The sequence below is a fragment of the Sapajus apella genome, unplaced genomic scaffold (assembly GCF_009761245.1).
Source record: "Sapajus apella isolate SASKATOON/1434 unplaced genomic scaffold, GSC_monkey_1.0 scaffold36, whole genome shotgun sequence".
NCBI lineage: Eukaryota > Metazoa > Chordata > Mammalia > Primates > Cebidae > Sapajus > Sapajus apella.
In genome coordinates, this window is record NW_022436976.1 from 32,787,059 (window position 1) to 32,809,708 (window position 22,650).

The window sequence follows — 22,650 nt, forward strand, 5'->3', positions numbered from 1 at the left end:
GACAGTTAAGCAGGAATGAGAAGGAATGGGAAGTAAGTCATTTGGATAACCTTGGAAAAGAAACATTTTAGGCAGATGGAAAAGCAAATACAAAGATTTAAGGCAAGAGCATAACTGGGTGTTTGAGAAAAGGAGCTAATTAGAACAAAGATAAAGAGATACTCAGAGAGTATAACCATCTCTGTTTCCGTAGTTCTAGAGGAGATCACCGTTCCATTGCAAATATTTCTACAAAGGGAAAGGTGTTTCTTGTCAGTTTACCTACTAGACTATAAGCTCCCTGAGTACAGGAACTCTTTTTTTGTTTGTTTTTGTTTTTTTTTTTGAGACGGAGTTTCGCTCTTGTTACCCAGGCTGGAGTGCAATGGCGCGATCTCGGCTCACCGCAACCTCCGCCTCCTGGGTTCAGGCAATTCTCCTGCCTCAGCCTCCTGAGTAGCTGGGATTACAGGCATGCGCCACCACGCCCAGCTAATTTTTTGTAGTTTTAGTAGAGACGGGGTTTCGCCTTGTTGACCAGGATGGTCTTGATCTCTTGACCTCGTGATCCACCCGCCTCGGCCTCCCAAAGTGCTGGGATTACAGGCGTGAGCCACCGCGCCCGGCAGGAACTCTTTTTCATACATCTTTGTATGTATACTGAATGCTAGCACATGACCCCCCAAATAGTAAACATTTTATAAATTTTTAAATGAATAAACAAAGATATTTTTTGGTCCACAAAGGAGTTCTAAATGTAATACTGTTTCGTCATTCTCCTTGATTAAGAAAAAAATAGGCCAGGCATGGTGGCTCACACCTGTAAACCCAGCACTTTGGGAAGCCAAGGCAGGCAGATCACCTGAGGTCAGGAGTTCGAGACCAGCCTGACCAACATGGAGAAACCCCATCTCTACTAAAAATACAAAATTAGCCAGGCGTGGTGGTACATGCCTGTAATCCCAGCTACTCGAGAGGCTGAGGCAGGAGAATCACTTGAACCCCAGGAGGTGGGGGTTGCAGTGAGCCAAGATGGCGTCATTGCACTCCTGCCTGGGCAACAAAGGCAAAACTCCAACTCAAAAAAAAAAAAAAAAAAGAATAAAAAAAAGCCGAGTACAGTGGCTCATGCCTGTAATCCCAGCACTTTGGGAGGCCAAGGCAGGTGGATCACGAGGTCAGGAGTTCGAGACCAGCCTGACCAACATGGTGAAACCACATCTCTACTAAAAATACAAAAATTAGCCAGCCATGGTGGCATGCACCTGTAATCCCAGCTACTCAGGAAGCTGAGGCAGGAGAATCGCTTTAACCTGAGAGGCCAAGGTTGCAGTGAACCAAGATCACGCCCCTGCACTCCAGCCTGGGCAACAGAGCGAAACTCTGTCTCAGAACAAAGAAAAAAAAAAAAAATAGGTTTAAAGGAAGAAAATAGAAAATTTTAGTTAGATATGATTAAAAACCTGACAATCCAAAAAGTAAAGACAACTCAGTTAGTAAAAGGATCTTGTAGCTCTGAAAATAGAAATCTTAAAATAATATGCATTTATGTGTTTGGATGGCTATTGAGGAAATTCTTTTTTCCTGCTAAAAGATTTTTACTTTTTTTTTTTTTTAATATAAAGGGCCAGGTGCAGTGGCTCATGCCTCTAATCCCAGCACTTTGGGAGGCTGAAGCAGGTGGATTGCTTGAACCCAGGAGTTTGAGACCAGCCTGGGCAACATGGCAAAACCCCATCTCTACAAAAAACAAACAAAAATTAGCCAGGCATGGTGGCATGTACCTGTAGTCCCAGCTACTTGTGGAGGCTGAGGCAGGAAGATCACTTGAGCCTGGGAGGTCAAGGGTGGAGTGAATCATTGATGGCATCACTGCACTCCAGCTTGGCAACAGAGCAAGATCCTGTGTCAAAGGAAAAAACAAAAACAAAAACAAAAAAAAAAAAAAACAGGAAATAATGTTGCCCAACTCAAAAGGTTGGGGGAAAAAAAAAGAAATTATGGCAGAAATTTTTCCACATCTGATGAAAACAATAATGCATATATCCAAGAACCTCAACACCAAGTACAAAAAACACGAAAAAGCTACAAAAAAGCACATCATAATAGAATTGCGGAAAACCAGCCATAAAGAGAAAAATCTTGAAAAGTAATATTCCCCAAAAAGAGAGACATTAAGTACAGAGGAACAAAAATAAATAATAATGACAGCAAACCAGGCACAGTGTCTCACACTTATAATCCTAGCACTTTGAGAGGCTGAGGTGGGAGGGATCACTTGAATCCAGGACTTTGAGACCAATCTGAGCAACATAGTGAGACCCTATCTCTATTTCCTTTTAAATTAAAATTTAAAAATTTTAAGTATTAAAAACTAATGGCCAGGCACAGTGGCTCATGCCCATAATCCCAGCACTTTGGAAGGCTAAGACAGGCAGATCATTGAGGCAGTGCTGGATAACATGGTGAAACCCCATCTCTATTAAAAATACAAAAATTAGGTCGGGCATGGTGGTTCACGCCTGTAATCCCAGCACTTTGGGAGGCCAAGGCAGGCTGATCACCTGAGGTAAGGAGTTCGAGAAGAGCCTGGCCAACGTGGCAAAACTCTGTCTCTACTAAAAATACAAAAATTAGCCAGGCGTGGTGGCAGGTACCTGTAATCCCAGGTACCCAGGAGGCTGAGGCAGGAGGCTTGAGCCTGGGAGGCAGAGGTTGCAGTGAACCTAGACTGCACCATTGCACTCCAGCCTGGGCGACAGAGCAAGACTCTGTCTCAAAAAACAAATAAACAAAGAAACAAAATAGAAAAATTAGCCAGGCATGGTGGTGCATGACTATAGTCTCAACCACTCAGGAGGCTGAGGCAGGAGAATCTCTTGAACATGGGAGGTAGAGGTTGCCGTTAGCCAAGATCACACCACTGCACTCTAGCCTGGGCAACAAAGTAAGACTCAAAAAATAAATAAATAGGCCGGCACAGTGGCTCACGCCTGTAATCTCAGCAATTTGGGAGGCCAAGATAGGCAGATCACCTGAGGTCAGGAGTTTAAGACCAGCCTGGCCAACAGGGCAAAACCCTGTCACTACTTAAAAAATACAAAAATTAGACAGGTGTGGTGGCAGGAGCCTATAATCTCAGCTACTCAGAAGTCTGAGGCAGGCAGAATTGCTTGAACCCAGGAGGCAGAGGTTGCAGTGAGCCAAGATCATGCCATTGCACTCCAGCTTGGGCAACAGAGCGAGACTCTGTCAAATGAATGAATGAATGAATGAATACGTACATACATACATACACACAGCAGGCTTAACATTAGAAAGTGAAACCCAAAAGATAGTGAACCAATATCTTTCAAGTGTTAAGGTTTTGTTGTTGTTAAGCTAAACTAGAATTCTGTACTCAGCAAATATATCTTTCAAAAAATAGGTAAAGATTTAGTCAAACAAACAAAAGTTTTTTTAATTACCACATATAGACCAACACTATGAGAAATGTTAAAGGAAATTCTTTTTTTTCTTTATCTTTTGAGACAGAGTATCACTCTTGTTGCCCAGGTTGGAGTACAATGGCACAATCTCAGCTCACCACAACCCCCACCTCCCGGGTGGGGAGAAATATTTTTCTTATTTAAAAAATAACTTAAAGAATAATTGACTATTAAGAACAAAATTAGTAACTAGTATGGGGTTTGTAATATACATAAGTACAATGTACTACCTTTTTTTTTTTAAGACAGGGTCTTGCTCTGTTGCCCAGGCTGGAGTACAGTGGTACAATCTCGGCTCACTATAGCCTCAACCTCCCAGGCTCAAGCAATCCTCCTACCTCAGCTTCCCAAGTAGCTGGAACTACAGGCATGCACCACCATGCCCCGCTAATTTTTTTGTATAGGCAGGGTTTTGCCATGTTGCCCAGGGTAGTCTCAAATTTCTGGCCTCAAACAATCCTCCTGCCTCTGCCTCCCAAAGTGCTGGGATTACAGGCATGAGCCACTGCACTTGGCTACAATATACTTCTAGGAGGAGGCAAACAACAAAAAACATGTCCTAGAGTTCTCATAATATTACAGTGAACAGACATATTACTTAAAAGTGGTCTGTGGATAAAGCTGTAACTATAAAACATAAAACCACCACTAAAAGCAAAACAAAACAGCAAAGGTACAGTTGATATGCCTATAAGATAGATAATCCTACCATGGCCAGTTTGAAGCTACTAACATGGATGTCACTGAAACCAAACTTGAGAGAAGATGTGCATAATCAGATATGGCAGGATGGTACAAACTAGTAGGTATCAATTCCAGCTAACCACTAGTTTAAACTCAACAATATCAATCAGCACATTAAATAGGAAAGATACAAAAAGTCCAATTAAAAGGCAAAGATTATTATATTGTTAAAAAGCAAGACTCGACAATGCTGTCTACAAAAACTCAATTCAAGTGTATAGACAAAAATAGGTAAAGGGATGGAAAAATGTATACTATTCTAATTCTTCTCAAAAGAAGGCTGGATTGGCTATGTTAATATCAAAGTCGATGTAAGATCAAATAACTGATTACAAGGAATAATGAGGATTATTTCACAATGATGAAGGGGTCAACTTATAAAGAAGATATAACAATCCTAAATGTTAATATATCTAACATCAGAGCTTCAGCATGCATGAAACAGAAACTGACAGAACTGAAGGAAATAGACAAATCTACAGATATAGCAGAGATTGCAATACTTCCCTCTTAATAATTGACAGAACAAGTAGTCAAATCAGTAAGGTCATAAAAGACTTGACGAACCTTATCAGCCAATTTGACATAAGTAGCATTTATAGAACACTCCACCCAATAAGAACAGAGTGTATATCCTTTTCAAGTGCACACACTATATTTTTCAAAATAAACCATATCCTGAGCAAGAAAAAAACAGTCTCAAATAAAAAAATATGAGTCAAACACGGTGGCCCACACATGTAATCCCAGAATTTTGGGAGGCCAAGGTGGGTGGATCACTTGAGCTCAGGAGTTCAAGACCACATGGACAACATGGTGAACCCCATCTATATTAAAAATAAAAAATTAGCTCGGTGTGGCGGTGTGCACCTACAGTCCCAGCTATTCAGGAGGCTGAGGTTAGAGAACCACCTGAACCCGGGAGGTAGAGATTGCAGTGATCACACCACTGCACTCGAGATCACACCACTGCACTCCAGCCTGGGTGACAGAGTAAGACTGTTTTGGGGGGAGGAAAAAAAATAAACACACACACACACACACAAACACATTGCGTCCAGGCATGGTGGCTCATGTCTATAATCCCAACACTTTGGAAGGCCCACGTGGAAGGCTCACTTGAGCACAGGACTTTTGAGACCAGCCTGGGCAACATAGCAAGACTTCATCTCTGCAAAAAATATAAAAATTAGCTGAGCATAGCTAATTTAAAATAAAGAATAAATTAAACCCAAAGTAAGGAGAAGAAAGGAAACATCACTTTGGGAGTTTAAACTAGCAGTTAGCTGGAACTGATACCTACTAGTTTATACCATCCTGCCATATCTGATTATGCACATTGTCTCTCATGTTTGGTTTCAGTGACATCCATGTTAGTAGCTTCAAACTGGCCATGGCAGGAGCATTTATACCACCAAAGTTGGCAAATGCTACCAATTAGGGCTTCCAGCACTTTGGGAGGCAGAGGTAGGTGGATCACAAGGTCAGGAGTTCGTGAACAGCCTGGCCAACATGGTGAAACCCCGTCTCTACTAAAAAAAAAATACAAAAATTAGCTGGGCATGGTGGCAGGCACCTGTAATCCCAGCTGCTCGGGAGGCTGAGGCAGGATAATTGCTAGAACCCGGGAGGCAGACGTTGCAGTTAGCTGAGATCATGCCATTGCACTCCAGCCTGGGTGACAAGAGTGAGACTCTGTCTCAAAAAAAAAAAAAAAAAAAAAAAGGCCGAGCACTGTGGCTCAGCCTGTAATCCCAGCACTTTGGGAGGCCGAGGCAGGTAGATCACAAGGTCAAGAGATTGACACCAGCCTGGCCAACAGGGCAAAACCCTGTCTCTACTAAAAAATATAAAAATTAGCTGGGCGTGGTGGCCCACATCTGTAGTCCCAACTACTCAGGAGGCTGAGGCAGGAGAATTGCTTCAACCCAGGAGGCAGAGGTTGCAGTGAGCTGAGATCGCGCCACTGCACTCCAGCCTAGTGCCTGACCACAGAGCGAGACTGTTTCAAAAAAAAAAAAAAAAGGAATATATAGAAAATCAATGAAAACAAAGCTGTTCCTTTTATTGTAAACTTTGTTTTTCCATGATCACTCTGACAAAAGATGACCATGGAAAAAGAGAGAACATAAAAATTACCAACATCATGGCAGGGTGCAGTGGCTCACGCCTGTAATCCCAGCACTTTGGGAGGCCCAGGCAAGTGCATCACCTGAGGTCAGGAGTTCAAGACCAGCCTGGTCAACATGGAGAAAACCCCATCTCTACTAAAACTACAAAAATTAGCTGGGCATGGTAGTGGGTGCCTGTAATCCCAGTTACTTTAGAGGCTGAGACAGGAGAATCGCTTGAACCAGGGAGGCAGAGGTTGCAGTGAGTGGAGATTGTGCCACTGCACTCCAGTATGGGTAACAAACACTGTCTCAAAAAAAAAAAAAAAAAAAGCTTGTGAAAAAAATTCAACAGAAGGACTGACACTACTCAATTTCAAGCCTTACTTAAAACTACAGTAATTAAGACAGTATGGGTATTGACAAAAAATCCAGACAAATAAATCAATGGAACAGAATAAAGAGTTTAGAAATAGACCCACATAAATATAGTCAACTCATCTTAGACAAAGAAGCAAAGGCAATATAATAAAGGTAATCTTTTCAGTAACTGGTGACAACTAGACATCCACATGAAAATAATGAATCTAGACACAGACCTTACACCCTTCACAAAAATTAACTCAGAATAGATCGTGAACCTAAATGTAAAACGCATGTGGCAGAAAACCTAGATGACCTTGGGTCTGGCATTGACTTTTTAGATACACCACCAAAGGCACAATTCATGAAAGAAAGAATTGAAAAGCTGGACTTGGTTAAAATTAAATTTTCCCCTGTTGCCCAGGTTGAGGTACAGTGGCACAATCATGGTTCACTGCATATCAATATGTTCTAACCAGGAAAGATGTTTAACTGTTAATTGAAAAACATGTAAAATATCATTAACCTTCTCTATATCTTTAGAAAGATGTTTTGTTTTGTTTTGTTTGGCAGAGCTAGCTGAGGTTTTATTTTGGAAAAAAAAAGAAAAAAAACAATTGAATTGTTTTGCACCTGGAGGCATCAGCAAGAGGGGTACCCCAGGCAGTAAACTTACTAAAGTTTTTTAACATGTATGTATGTATATGCATATGAATGCTTAGTTACATATTTCTGTGTTAATTTGGGAAAAAGGTGGGAAATATAGATACTTAATTATTAACATTGGTTATCTCTGAGGGAGAAGATTAAATAGGCAGAAGGAAAGACTTTTAATTTATATACATTTCTTTTTAATTATATTATGGGATTATGGATGAATTTTATTATTTTATAATTTTTAATAATTTTCAAATAAAAGTTATCAAGGTACCTACCATTCACTGCTGAAAAAAAATATATTTTTCATATGTCATAAACATATATTCACTTAACCAACCTTATTTCTCAGTTTTCTCCAGTTGCCATGCTAATCCAGACAGTTTTTTAAAAATATATCAAATTTATTCAAATACCCATGACTAGGCTCATGATGTTTTCCCTGATATCTAGGAAGAGCTCATTTCCCCTTACCCATTCCTAAATTATCTTTAAGATCCAACCTAGCTTCTACCATTTTTAAAGGCATTCCCTAAAAAGGGAAACAATTCATTGATTTGAATGCCTATTAAGTGCCACTTTTGTGGTTTCTAAAAAATATTATCACACGTATTTAAGTTAATTTGGGGTAGAGATCCTTTAATGTTTCAACAGAGAAAATGGGATTAGGTCGATCACATGAGTTACGTAATAGTATAATCTTAGATAACAGTAAAAAATGATCTTCAACTCATTTTCTTTGTTTTTCTTTTGCCCAGGCTGGAGGCCAATGGTGCGATCTTGGTTCACTGCAACCTCCACCTCCCGGGCTCAAGTGATTCTCCTGCCTCAGCCTCCTGTGTATCTGGGATTACAGGCACACACCACCACACCCAGCTAATTTTCATATTTTTAGTAGAGACGGGTTTTGCCATGTTGGTCAGGCTAATCTCGAACTTCTGGCCTCAAGTGATCTGCCCATCTCAGCCTCCCAAAGTGCTGGGATTACAGGCATGAGTGAATTTTTAATTTTATTTATTTCATTTTTCTTTTCCATAAATTCCATTTAATTTTTTTTCATGCCAATAATGTTCTTTTTTGTAGTTTCCTATATCCTAAAGAGGTTTCCAAGCTGTATTTTATTTCTCTAAACATAACAAACATGGTTAAATCTGCAACCAATAAATCTAGTTTTGGTGGTCTTCAAAGATTACTTTTTACTGTTTCTTCTTTCTTTTGGTTCTCAATTGTGGTGCCTTGTTTCTTTAATACTTGGTTGTCTTTAACTGTATGTCCTTGAAATTTTATTTGAAGGGTTCTCAAAGCCTGGAAGGAGGATGCTTTTCTCCAGAAGAAAATTTGTCTAGGTTACTACCATTCTGAAACCAATTTAGATTCAATTCATGGTTTGAGGTTTCCTGGATCACCCAGATCATGAGAATGTTGGCAACAAACCCACGAAGGCTAGTCTGTGATTTATTAACTCAATGAAAGGTTTTACTGAGTTTTTATTCTTTCTGGTTTTTTCTCCCCTGTTTTACTGGATGCCATGGTAACTCTCCCTATCATCTCATGGAAGCAGGGAATTTTACTGCAGGTTTGTCCTATCCAAAGAATTTACCCTTACATAGTACAAATTTAATGTGGATATTAAACTTCTGATCTTGGGAAGGCCTGAGCTTTGACTACTTCCCCTTTCATTCTGGTGCGGGTGGGGCATCAAACTTGTGGTTCACAGTTGCCTGATCAGCAAAGGCCTTTAAGGCAAAAGTAGTTGCAAATGCTGATGTTAATTCTCTGGCATTCACCTGCAGTTCTTCTCTCTTGCTAGTTCTTCAATACCTTTAGGATTTCTTTTTTCATATTCTATCCAAATATTTAATTGTCATCAGTGAGAGAACTGGCTCAAAAAACTTGGCTTGCCATTACCAGAATTAGAAGTCCCACATTTTATTAACTCTCTTCAATTTGTTGAATGAAATTTGTTATTGAATGTAATTCATTCATCAAAAAAATGAATAAATGAATGGCTTTCAAATTAAATAGATAAGTCAACTTCAAATTCAACAATCTCGTATCTTTGAACATCAATTTCATCACTGGTAAAATAAACAATTTGAACAAAATTATCTCTAAGACTCTTTACTATTCTAAAATACCAAGATCTATGCATACATGTAAGTATCACCTTTCAACTTTTGGGTTATATTAACTCATTTAGTAATTATGCCAAAATAACACTCACTTTTATTCCAAGGCCTCCCTTCTCCATCTTCTCAAATCCAAGAGCCAAGACACATTCTGCCACACCTTAAAGGAAAATGTAATTATTTTGGAAAATTCAAATTTCCAAAGAGCTTCAAAATACCATTAAATACTTCTATTTAAATAAGTACATTAAATGAGTGCACAGTGGCTCACACCTATAATTCCATCAGTTTGGGAGATCAAAGCAGATGGACTGCTTAAGTCCAGGAGGTCGAGACCAGCCAGAGCAACATAGTAAGACTTTGTCTCCACAAAAATTTTAAAAATTAAAATGTTTGAAAAATTAGCTGAGTGTGGTGGTACACACCTGTAGTCCTAGTGACTTGGGAGGCTGAGGCAGGAGGTCACTTGAGCCCAGAAGTTCTGTATCTAAATAAATAAGCCAATTTACATAAATTGCAAATACACACTATAATCCCACAAAGGTTTTTTGTTGTTGTTGTTGTTTGTTTGCTTTTTTTTTTTTTTTTGATACAAAGTTTTAGTCTGTCACCAAGGCTGGAGTATAGTGGCAGGATCACAGCTCACTGCAGTTCCACCTCCCAGGCTCAAGTGATTCTCCCACCTCAGCTCTCTATTAGCTGAGACTACAGGAATGTGCCACTCCATTCAGCTGATTTCTGTATTTTTTGTAGAGACAGAGTTTTGCCATGCTGCTCAAGCTGGTCTTGAAATCCTGGGCTCAACTAATCTGTCAAACCCTACCTCCCAAAGTGTTAGGATTACAGGTGTGAGCCACTGAGCTGGGCACTACAAAGGCTTTTTTGGATTTTCCTTTTTTTTTTTTTTTTTTGAGACAGCATCTCATTCTGTCATCCAAGCTGAAGTGCAGTAGTGCAATCATGGCTCACTGAAGCCTAGACTTCCTGCACTCAAGCAATCCTCCTGCCTCAGCCTTGCACGTAGCTGGGACCACAGGCCTATGGCACCATGACCAGTTTTCTTGCCCCCCCCCCCCTTTTTTTTTTTTTTTTTTTGTAGAGGTGGAGGTCTCACCATGTTGCCTAGGCTGGCCTCAAATTCCTGGGCTCAAGTGATCCACCCATCTCAGCCTCCCAAAATGCTAAGATTACAGATATAAGCCACCACCTAGCCAAAGTTTTTAATAACAGAGAAATTACATAGAAAATGCTTATATTTTTCTAGATAAGAGGAAAAATCAGGCCGGGTGCAGTGAGTCACACCTGTAATGCCAACATTTTGGGGGGCCAAGGTGGGAGGATTGCTCAAGCCCAGGAGTTTGAGACCAGTCTGGGCAACATGGTAAGACCCCATCTCTACAAAATATACAAAAATTAGTCAGGTGTGGTGGTACATGCCTATGATCCCAGCTATTAATACTTAGGAGGTTGAGATGGGAGGAGCACCTGAGGCAGAGAGGCACTGGCTGCAGGAGCTGAGATCATGCTACTGTACTATAGCCTGGGTGAGAAAGTGAGGCCCTGTCTAAAAAGAGAAATGAGGAAAAATCAATTAGGTGCTTAATTCTTCCCTTGAGTCTCAATATGTTAATAAAATTTTGTATTAATGTAGAAATATGTTTCAGTAATGAATATAAAAAGCTAATTTAGAATCACATTTAGAAAAAATTGAAAATTTGAAATTAAACATTAAAAAACAAACCCAAAGAATATCTCAAAAGAATTATTTTTGGAGAGGGAGGCACCTAAAAATGATGTTAAAGTTCAGCTGAGGAGCCAAACATTCCTGCAGGAGCTGGATTTTTAAAAAAAGACAGAATGGCCATATTTTTCTTTAAAAATTAAAAGAAATATAATGTAACAGAAACAGGAACCACTAGCATTATCAAACAATATAAAGTTCCAGCAATTAAAACACTGGGGCTGGGCACAGTGGCTCATACCTGTAATCCCAGCACTTTGGGAAGCCGTAGCGGGCAGATCACGAGGTCAGGAGATCAAGACAATCCTGGCCAACACAGTGAAACCCCATCGCTACTAAAATATAAAAAATTAGCCAGGCATGGTGGCAGGCTCCTGTAATCCCAGCTACTCGGGAGTCGAGGCAGGGGAATGGCTTGAACCTGGGAGGGAGAGGTTACAGTGAACCAAGGTCTGCACTCCAGTCTGGCAAGAGAGCAAGACCCCATCTCAAAAAAAAAAAAAAAAATTAAAACAGTGGGTACTGAAATAGTTATCAACAATCAAATCAGTGGAACAGAGAGGACCTAGTAAAAAAAAAACCTAGAATATATGGAAACATAGGATATGATACATATACAAAAAAACTGAAAACATGCAGCCAAAATAAAAGTATACACAATGTTTACAATGGCATTATCTCCCCCCCCTCCATTTTTAAAAGATGGTGTCTTGCTCTGTTTCCTAGTCTGGAGTGTGATGACACAATCATAGCAAACCACAGCCTCAATCTCCTGGGCTCAAGTGATCCTCTCGCCTCAGCCTCACAAGAAGCTAGGATTACGGGTGTCAGCCACCATGCCCACTATGGCAGCATTATTCATAACAGCCAAAAAATAGAAACAACCCATTAACTGATGGAAACCAAAAAAAAAATGCAAACAACAGTGTCCATCAACTGATAAACCGGTAGAAGAAATGTGGTATAGCCATCCTAGCACTTTCACTTTGAGGGGCCAAAGCAGGAAGATCACTTAAAGCCATTCATTTAAGACCAACCTGGGCAACATAGCAAGACCTCATTTCTATTGATTTTATTTATTTTTTATTTTTCTTGTACATTGAAAAAATAGTCCATCTATTTTTTAATATGATATATCCATACAATGGAATATTACTTGGCCATGAAAAGGAATGAAGTACTGATATATGTTACAACATGAATAAACTTTGAAAACATCGTGTTAAGTGAAATAAACCACAAAAGGCCATGTATTGTATGATTCCATTTACATAAATATTCAGAATACAAAAAAACCCACAAAGAGAAAAACTAAATTAGTGGTTTCTAGGGACTGAGGGAGGAGAAAATGGAGAATGACCGCTAATGGGTACAGGGTTTCTTTTTGTGGTGATAAAAATGTTCTAATATGACCAGGTGTAGTGGCTAACACCTGTAACCCCAGCACTTTGGGAGGCCAAGGCAGGCAGATCACTTGAGGTCAGGAGTTTGAGACCAGCCTGGCTAACATGGTGAAACCCTGTCTCTATTAAAAAACAAAAAAATTAGCCAGGCATGGTGGTGGGTACCTGTAATCACAACTACTCGGGAGGCTGAGACAGAATCATTTGAACCTGGGAGGCAGAGATTTCGGTGAGCCCGGATCATACTACTATACTCCAGTCTGGGCAAGACAGTGAGACTTCCTCTCAAAAAAAAAAGTTCTAATATCACATAGTGGTGATAGGTGTATAATTCTGTGAATATATTAAAAAAACAGTGAATGGTACACTTTAAAAGGGTGAGCTTTTTTTTTTTTTTTTTTTTTTTTTTTTTTTTTGAGACGGAGTTTCACTCATGTTAGCCAGGCTGGAGTGCAATGGCACGATCTCGGCTCACCGCAACCTCCGCCTCCCGGGTTCAGGCAATTCTCCTGCCCCAGCCTCCTGAGTCGCTGGGACTACAGGCACGCGCCACCATGCCCAGCTAATGTTTTTTTTTTTGTATTTTTAGTAGAGACGGGGTTTCACCATGTTGACCAGGATGGTCTCGATCTCTTGACCTCGTGATCCACCCGCCTCGGCCTCCCAAAGTGCTGGGATTACAGGCTTGAGCCACCGCGCCCGGCCTAAAAGGGTGAGTTTTATAATCTATAAATTATACCTCACAACGCCTTTTAAATTTTATTTTACTTTAATTAATTAATTGTGTTGTTTTAGACACAGATTCTCGCTTTGTTGCCCAGGTTAGTGTGCAATGGTACATTCATAGATCCTCCAGCCTCAGCCTCCCAAGTAGCTGGGACACATGCCACCACACCTGGCTAATTTTTTTTAATTTTGTGTAGACACAGAGTCTAACTACATTGCTCAGGCTGGTCTTGAACTCCTGGGCTCAAGTGATGTTCTTGCCTTGGCCCCCCAAAGTGTTGGGATTACTGGTGTGAGCCACCATGCCTGGCTGATAAAGCCTTTTGAGGGGGGGTGGGGGTTGAGACAAGGTTTGGCTCTATTGCCCAAGCTGGAGTGCAGTGGTGCCATCTTGGCTCACTGCAATCTCCGCCTCCCAGGCTCAAGCCATCCTCACACCTCAGCCTCTTAGGTAGCTGGAACTACAGGTGCACGCCACCACACTTGGCAAATTTTTGTATTTTTTGTAGAGACAGGGTTTCGTTACGTTGCCCAAGCTGGTCTTGAACTCAAGAGCTCAAACAATCCACCTGCCTCGGCCTCCCAAAGTGCTGGGATTACAGGCGTAAGGCACCACACCCAGCCTGATAAAGCCTTTTTTAAAATAAATACATTATAAAACAATTCCTCTGATGATCACGTGATTAAATGATTAAAATAGGGCAATCATCCCACACTTATTAAAGTACCCTAGACAAGCACTCCTTACCACCCTGAATCAGCTGGCGGGCTACAAACAAAGCAGTAGAACCAGTAGAGCAGTTATTGTTGACATTGATTATAGGAATTCCAGTCATTCCCAAACTGTGATAGATAGCCCTCTGCCCACAGGTAGAGTCACCTGAATAGAAAAACAAAAATTTTAATATGGAGAATTATGGTGCTGCAATACAATATAATACTACATTATGGGTTTTTTCAATATTATACCTTTGCCTCGCATACAACATGTGCAGGACAGTACATATCTTAGAAACAGTTTTAGCACTAACCATCATTTACTCTGCAACAAGGCCTAAAAACAAAGAATATATGTGCACTTTCTTTACATAATGCAGAGGTAGGGAAGTAAAGAAATGATCAGTTAACAGAAAACAATTCCATCTGGCTAAGGCTGTATGATGAAGCAATATTTCTGTCAGATATAAATCTTTAAACCTATGCCAGTGATTAAAGGCCATGATTTATTTTTCATATAAAGATTCCACAACTTCAAAAAGTTTGAGAGACCCTGCATGCCAGGGCATTCCAGGAAAACATGATCCACGTTAAATACACATGTGACTTCCTTTTCCAAGTAACATGATCACCCAAGGTAGACATGCTGGAGCAATGTGATGGGAATATCTGAAGGTCGAGACTACTCTCCAGGAGTCTTCAACAAAATCAGTAAAGTCAGGGATCTGCTTTATAATGAATGTATTCTGCATCCCTTTAACCCAGTATGTTTCCTTTCTAGAATCTCTTGATATTTTGATATCTCAAGGAAATAAAAAATCATAGACAGGTGCTGATAACAAGTCCAGGCGTCTATGAGGGATTTTATTGTTTACTGAGAGTGACAGCAAGGAAAACTGAGCCAGCCCCCAACCTGAAAACTGCTCAGGGCATTCTAAGACAGTAAATAATATAAATATGTCTCACACCAGATGAACCAGTTCTTTAAACACAGGATATGTGACTCTGCCTCCATTGTTCCCTTGTAAAGAATGCTTTCTGCCGGGCGCGGTGGCTCAAGCCTGTAATCCCAGCACTTTGGGAGGCCGAGGCGGGTGGATCACGAGGTCAAGAGATCGAGACCATCCTGGTCAACATGGTGAAACCCCGTCTCTACTAAAAATACAAAAAATTAGCTGGGCATGGTGGCGCGTGCCTGTAATCCCAGCTACTCAGGAGGCTGAGGCAGGAGAATTGCCTGAACCCAGGAGGCGGAGGTTGCGGTGAGCCGAGATCGCGCCATTGCACTCCAGCCTGGGTAACAAGAGCGAAAATCTGTCCCAAAAAAAAAAAAAAAAGAATGCTTTCTAGTTTAACCTACAGTGAAAATACACTAGCTGCCTGGTTAGTTTACCTTTAATCTATGAAAGAACACACAGCATTAGCTTATTAAACTTATCACCGGAATGTAAAGAATAAATATGTGGGTCAGAGTCTGCTCTTGGCTCTCAGCTGGGAATACTGTCAGGCCCCTGAGCCCACCTTTGTACTCTCTGGTCTTGGCAAGTGGCACCCATCCATGGGGCTCAAAACCAGGACAAAGGCTCGCCTGAGCAACAGAGAAAAGGAGAAGTTAATCTACGCTGAAGGACACCCAAGAACTCTTCAAAAAATCTTCCAATTAAGTTAGGGGGAGTTTGGAAGCATCAGGGTAACAATGGGACAAGGTTCAAGTAAAGGAAAAGTTCATCTCAGTTTGCTTCAGCATTTACTTAGAAGAGGGGGAGTTAAAGTTAGTACCAGCCAATTGACACAGCTTTTTGATGCTGCAGAGAAATATTGTCCTTGGTTCCCTGAGCAGGGAACTGTGGACATAGAAGTATGGGGAAAAGTAGGTTCTATTCTAAAAAAGGCATACAAAGAAGGAGCTGAGGATATTCCCATTCCAATATGGTCAGTTTGGACAATGGTGCGTTCCGCCCTAGAACCATTTCAAACAGATGAGGAGGTGGAAGATTCAGAGGAAGAAGGGGAATATAAAATTGGAAGGAAGAAATGAAAGACAGTTCAGACCAGAAGAGTGAAAAATTAGGTGAGGAAGAGGAAAGAGTCTATCTGTCCGCTCCTCCTCAGTATTCTACTAAAGAATGGCCAGACCCGCCTCATATTCCCCAGTTGGAAGACTTAGAAGTTGTTTCAAAAGCGAAACTTGCCACTCCGGTGGCTGTATATAAGCCTTCCACAACAGCAGTAATTGGGTCTATTCAGGCTGGAATTCAGCAGGCTCATAAGGACGGAGATTTGGAGTCAGGGCAGTTTCCTGTTATAATACACTTCTCAAGTCAACAAGGACAGTTTCAGGTAACATTTGAGCCTTTTCCATTTAAACTCCTAAAGGAATTTAAACAAGCAATTAGCTAATATGGCCCAGGATCCCTGAGTCAAAGTTTTAATACCCAAACAATCGTGTAGCTCTCAAAGTCAACAAATGATGCAGGACATGGCTATGTGCCTAGGATGGGATCAGGAAAAAATGTGCAGGGCCCAAAGGAACCTTTAGAAGTAAAGGAACAAAACTCTCGACATGGTCTAGGATATCATTTTTAATGGCGGCCACTGTTAAGCATCCAGAACCAATAGCTTTAAAATGGTTAAATAATAAACCAATTTAGATAGAACAATGGCCGCTTACAAAGGAAAAACTGGAGGCTTTAGAAAACTTAGTTGCAGAGCAATTAGAAAAGGGACATAGAGCTCCCACATTTTCACCTTGAAACTCTCCTGTTTTTGTAATAAAAAGAAAGCTGGAAAATGGAGAATGGTAACAGATCTTAGAGCAATTAATGCAGCTATACAACCTATGGGAGCCCTGCAACCTAGACTACCTTCATCCACTATGATTTCAAAAAATTGGCAACTAATTGTTATTGATTTAAAGGACTGTTTCTTTTCTTTTTTTTTTTTTTTTTTTTGGGACGGAGTTTCGCTCTTGTTACCCAGGCTGGAGTGCAATGGCGCAATCTCGGCTCACCGCAACCTCCGTCTCCTGGGTTCAGGCAATTCTCCTGCCTCAGCCTCCTGAGTAGCTGGGATTACAGGCACGCCCCACCATGCCCAGCTAATTTTTTGTATTTTTAGTAGAGACAGGGTTTCACCGTGTTGACCAGGATGGTCTCGATCTCTTGACCTCGTGATCCACCCGCCTCGGCCTCCCAAAGTGCTGGGATTACAGGCTTGAGCCACCGCGCCCGGCCTAGACCGCAACTTTTAAATATCTATTGAAAGGGAACAGATTAAATAAATTATAATACATTTATCAATGAAATACTATGCTATTTTTAAAAAGACCAAAGAAGATCTTTGCAGTATGATTTGGAATAGTCACCAAAAGAAAACTTACACTAGGATTTAAAAAAATAAAAATATATAAAAAAAGAAAAAAAAAAAAGAAAAATTACACTAGATTGACACATAATGGAAATCTATAAATGATGGTAATTACCTTAAATCAGACTTTGAATTCTGAGAGTTTTTTCCTTTTTTCTTCAATACAAACATAATTGAATGAATTCTGAGTTTTGAGGGTTAAAATTCACAAATGCCTCTGCATTGTTTATGTAGTTGCTGCTAGATTTAGGTAAACAAATTTTAGAATACATAGTTTAATACATACCAAAAACATATCCAACACATGCCTGGTCCACTGCTGAATAAGGGATCTGTGCATCAGCTAAAGCCTTCTGGCCTGTAAAAACAAAGGTTTTATCAAAAAGTGCTTTAAGTATTTATTTTAGGTGAGTAAAAATTAAGAAGCATGCTGAATACTTAGAGAACCAGGACCCATACACCTGTAGATCCTTCTCCCTGTTAGTTCCACTCACACTAGTATTCACCTGTCTTTTGCTCAAAAGTACTAATACTCATTAGAATAAACAATAACAAACTGTGTCAGCCCCTTTAGTCATGCAGTAGCCTAGTGGCAGAAAAAGAATTCTCTATGTTGGCTCAGTGAAGTGAAGAAAACCACCATACAGGCATTTAATACATTTTGAATGTGATTATCCCTTTTCCAGGAAAGGAAGATGCTAATTTGTTAGAACTCCTGAAGTTAACACATACTAGAATTGAGGGAAGAGACCCCTCTTTTCTGTCTCTTGTCTCAAAGGAGGAGGAAGTAAAAGTTGAGACATAGCAAGCATGAAGTCAGTGGCAAGGTTGGTTGGCAAGGTTAAAGATTAAACCCCCATCTTTAATCGCAATCCTACCTATAGATCAAAGCCATAACATGGAGAAACACCCTCCATTGTTCTCATTCAATCTTGCTCAAAGCCCCACCTGGTCACATACCCCATGCCTACTTCATCAATCACCACCCTCTCACATGTACTTTCTAGAATTGTAAGCCTTTAAAAGGGCTAGGATTTTCTTTGTTGGGGAGCTCCGTTCTTGAGACACAAGTCTGCTGATGCTCCTGGCCAAATAAAGCCATTTCCTTCTTTAAATCTGGTGTGTGGGAGGTTTTGTCTGAGGCTTATCCTGCTACAGGATGATGTTATCCCTCTTAATGACCCTGCTTCTCTCTCCCACAGATCCCTTAACCATCTCAACAGGTAGTTGGATAGCACATAAAATTGTAAGCCACTCTCTGCTCTGGCTATGCAGTTGCTAAGAATACCCAAGCTCTTCTCCCTTTCCCTCTTATGGTGAGTCACTAGGCATTTCTCCACACAGGTTTTTCTCCCTTGCCTGGGATTCCTTTTGTGCTTGCAAGGCTATCCCACCCATGAAATCAAGAGAAACCACCTAATAAACTATGAATGTTCAAAGATCTAAATGTTCTATGCTACCTGCTTCTCTTGCCAAGTCAGGGTAGTCTCTTGAATTCTCAGCTCCAGGCTTCTTGAACTAGAGATATAGAAAGAGATAATAAATATAAACAAGTACAGTTACATGTTCTACCAATAAAAATCTATTCATTCACTACTCATTCAAACAAAAATACGTTGAGCACCTCTTGTGTTCCTAGACTTTAATAATAAATAATATAAAATCCTCGCCCTCAGCGTGCTTCCAGTCTAACCTAAGACTGATAAACATTACAATGTCAGAAGTACAGAATGTCTTGGCAGAGACATCTACCCAGACTTGGAGGGAGGACAAGAAAGGCTTCCCAGAGAAACTGCCATTTAAATTAACTCCCTAAGGATGAGTAGGAGTTAGCAAAGTGAAAGAGAAGAAAATTTTGGAGTAAAGGTCTAGAAGTGAGAGAATACAGCAGGTTTTTCTCTGTGGAGGAACTGTAAATAATTTGGTCTGACATAGGTTAAAGCACAAAGTGGAAAGTGTTAAGGATGGCTGGGCATGGTGGCTCATGCCTGTAATTCCAGCACTTTGGGAGGCCAAAGTGGGCAGATCACTTGAGATCAGGAGTTCAAGACCAGGCTGGACAACATGGTGAAACCCTGTTTCTACCAAAAATACAAAAACTAGCCAGGCATGGTGGTACACGCCTGCGATCCCAGCTCCTCCGGAGGCTGAGGCAGGAGAATCGCTGGAACCCAGAGGCAGAGGTTGCAGTAAGCCAAGATAGAGCCATTGTACTCCAGCCTGGGTGACAGAGTGAGACAGACGGAAGAGGGAAGGGAAGGGGAGAAGAAGAGGAGGGGAAGGGGGGAAGGGAAGGGAAGGGGGGAAAGGGAAGGGAAGGGGGACAGGGAAGGGAAAGGGGGAAAGGGAAAGGAAAGGGGGGAAGGGAAGGGAGGAAGGGAAGGGAATGGGGAAAAGGGAAGGGAATGCGGGGAAGGGAAGGGGGAAGGGAAGGGGGAAGGGAAGGGGGAAGGGAAGGGGGAAGGGAAGAGGGAAGGGAAGAGGGAAGGGAAGGGGAGAAGGGAAGGGAAGGGGGGAAGGGAAGGGAAGGGGAGAAGGGAAGGGAAGGGGGGAAGGGAGGAAGGGAAGGGAAAGGTGGGAAGGGTAGGGGGGGATGGGAAGGGAAGGGGAGAAGGGAAGGGAAGGGAAAGGGGAGAAGAGAAGGGAAGGGAAGCGGGAAGGAAAGGGAATGGGGGGAAGGGAAGGGAAGGGGGAAGGGAAAGGAAGGAGGGAAGGGAAAGGAATGCGGGAAGGGAAGGGAAGAGGGGGAAGGGAAGGAAAGGAAAGTGATAAGGGCATATAAGGGCATAAAAGTCACTTGGGAGAGAGACAGATCAAAGATGGCCGATTAGGAGCAGCTCAGGATTGCAGCTCCCAGCGAAAGCATGGAGGGTGAGTGGACACCACATTTCTAGACTGATTTTTATTGTCCACAGACCAGGAGATTCCCAGGCAGAGGAGCCCCACGGGTCGCCAGCACGGCTGTTTTGGCCAGCGTGGAGGGTCTCCGCACAAAATACACGGGTCCAGGTGCCGTTTTATCTGGTGATTGGAGCTCCTGGGAGACAGAGTCACCCATTCAACTAATAAAAAAGGGGACTGAAACAGGGAGCCAGGCCAGGAGATTCCTGGGCAAAAAAGTGCCACAAATCTCAGCGTGGCTGTTTCAGCCAGTGCAGTGGGTCACCACACAGGAAATCACACAGATTCCGGCGCCTTTTCAACAGGCGACTGGAACACCTGAGAGACAGAGTCACCCATTCAACTGAAAAAAAAAAAAAAAAAGCGGGGGTCTGAGGCAGGGAGCCAGGTGATCTGGCTCGGCTGGTCCCACTCCCACAAAAAAATAGCAATCTGAAACACTCTGGATTGAGAGTTTCACAGCAAGCACAGCTGAACCCAGGATGGTCCAGCTCTGTGCGGGAGGGGCGTCCACCACTACCAAAGCAGTCCACCACTACGGAGGTAGTCCGCCATTGCTGAGGCAGCGCACCATTGCCAAGGCAGCCCGCCAGAGAGAGTCCGCCATTACAGAGGTGGGCCGCCATTGCCAAGGCAGTTATAACTATAACCCTATAAACAGGACTGCAGGGAAGTTCACACTCAGCAGGGCGGAGCCTACATCAGCTCAGCAAAGCCTCTGCAGGCAGACTGTGACTAGGCTGCCTCCTCGCTGGTCAGGGCAGCCCTCAAAGAAGGCAGCAGCATAACAGGAACTTATAAATAAAGCCCTAACTCCCCGGGACAGAGCACCTGGGGAAAAAAATTTTAAAAGGCGTTTATGAGTTCTGCTGCAGCAGACTTAAACGTACCTGCCCAGCAGCTCTGAATGAACAGCGGAGTTCACAGCTCAGCACTTGAGCTCCTATAAAGGACAGACTGTCTCCTCAAGCAGCTCCCTGACCCCCGTATATCCAAAGAGTCACCTCATAAAGGAGAGCTCAGACTGATATCTGGCAGGGATCCTTCTGGGACAAAGATAGCAGAAGAAGAAACTGGCAGCAACCCTTACTGTTCTGCAGCCACTGCAGGTGATCCCAAGGCAAGCAGGGTCTGGAGTGGACCTCAGTAGTCCTACAGCAGAGGGACCTGATTGTTAGAAGGAAAACTAAGAAACAGAAAGAAATAACTCCATCATCAACAAACAGGACGTCCACTCAGAGACCCCATCTGAAAGTCAACAACCAGAAAGACGACAGGTGGATAAATCTACAAAGATGGGAACAAACCAGCGCAAAAAGGATGAAAACACCCAAAACCAAAACGCCTCTCCTCCTACAAGGGATCACAACTCCTCACCAGTAAGGGAACAAGGCTGGATGGAGGATGAGTCTGATGAATTGACAGAAACAGGCTTCAGAAGGTGGGTAATAACAAACTTCTCTGAGCGAAAACAACATGTTCTAACCCATGTTAGCAATTACTTAGAGATTTCATCACCACCAGGCCTGCTTTACAACAGCTGCTGAAAGAAGCACTAAACATAGAAAGGAACAACCAGTACCAGCCACTCCAAAAACATACCAAATGGTAAAGAACATCGACACAATGAAGAAACTGCATCAACTAAAGGGCAAAACAGCCAGCTAACATCAAAATGGCAGGATCAAATTTACACATAACAATATTAATCCTAAATGTAAATGGGCTAAATGCCCCAATCAAAAGATACAGACTGGCAAATTGGATAAAAAGTAAAAACCCATTGGTGTGCTGTATCCAGGAAACCCATCTCACGTACAAGGATGCACATAGCCTCAAAATAAACGGATGGAGGAAGATCTACCAAGCAAATGGAGAGCAAAAAAAAGCAAGAGTTGCAATGCTAGTCTCTGATAAAGTAGACTTTAAAACAACAAAGATTAAAAGAGACAAAGAAGGGCATTACATAATGGTAAAAGGATCAATGCAACAAGAAGAGCTAACAATGCTAAATATATACGCACCCAATACAGGAGCACCCAGATACATAAAGCAAGTTTAATGACCTACAAAGAGACTTAAATGCCCACACAATGATAATAGGAGACTTTAACACTCCACTGTCAATGTTACACAGATCAATGAGGCAGAAAATTAACAAGCATATCTAGGACTTGAACTCAGACCTGGACCAAGCAAACCTGAAAGACATGTACAGAGCTCTCCATCACAAATCCACAGAATATACATTCTTCTCAGCACCACATTACACCTATTCTAAAATTGGCCACATAATTGGAAGTAAATCACTCCTCAACAAATGCA

General features: G+C 41.7%; 1 protein-coding gene across 5 annotated transcripts in view; it reads right to left on the bottom strand.

Annotated features, from left to right (window-relative positions):
- The window catches only part of SCP2 (sterol carrier protein 2), a 105,740-nt gene that overhangs the window by 71,686 nt on the left and 11,404 nt on the right, over nt 1–22,650 (bottom strand). For 4 of the 5 annotated variants that reach the window (XM_032296978.1, XM_032296981.1, XM_032296977.1 and 1 more), the window contains exons 2-5: nt 18,885–18,942; nt 17,711–17,782; nt 14,090–14,221; nt 9,567–9,631 (exon numbers count right to left, since the gene is read on the bottom strand). In XM_032296978.1, the coding sequence (XP_032152869.1) occupies nt 9,567–9,631; nt 14,090–14,221; nt 17,711–17,782; nt 18,885–18,942 (327 nt within the window). The remainder of the gene's footprint in view (nt 1–9,566; nt 9,632–14,089; nt 14,222–17,710; nt 17,783–18,884; nt 18,943–22,650) is intronic. The other variant, XM_032296980.1, reaches the window with a different exon arrangement.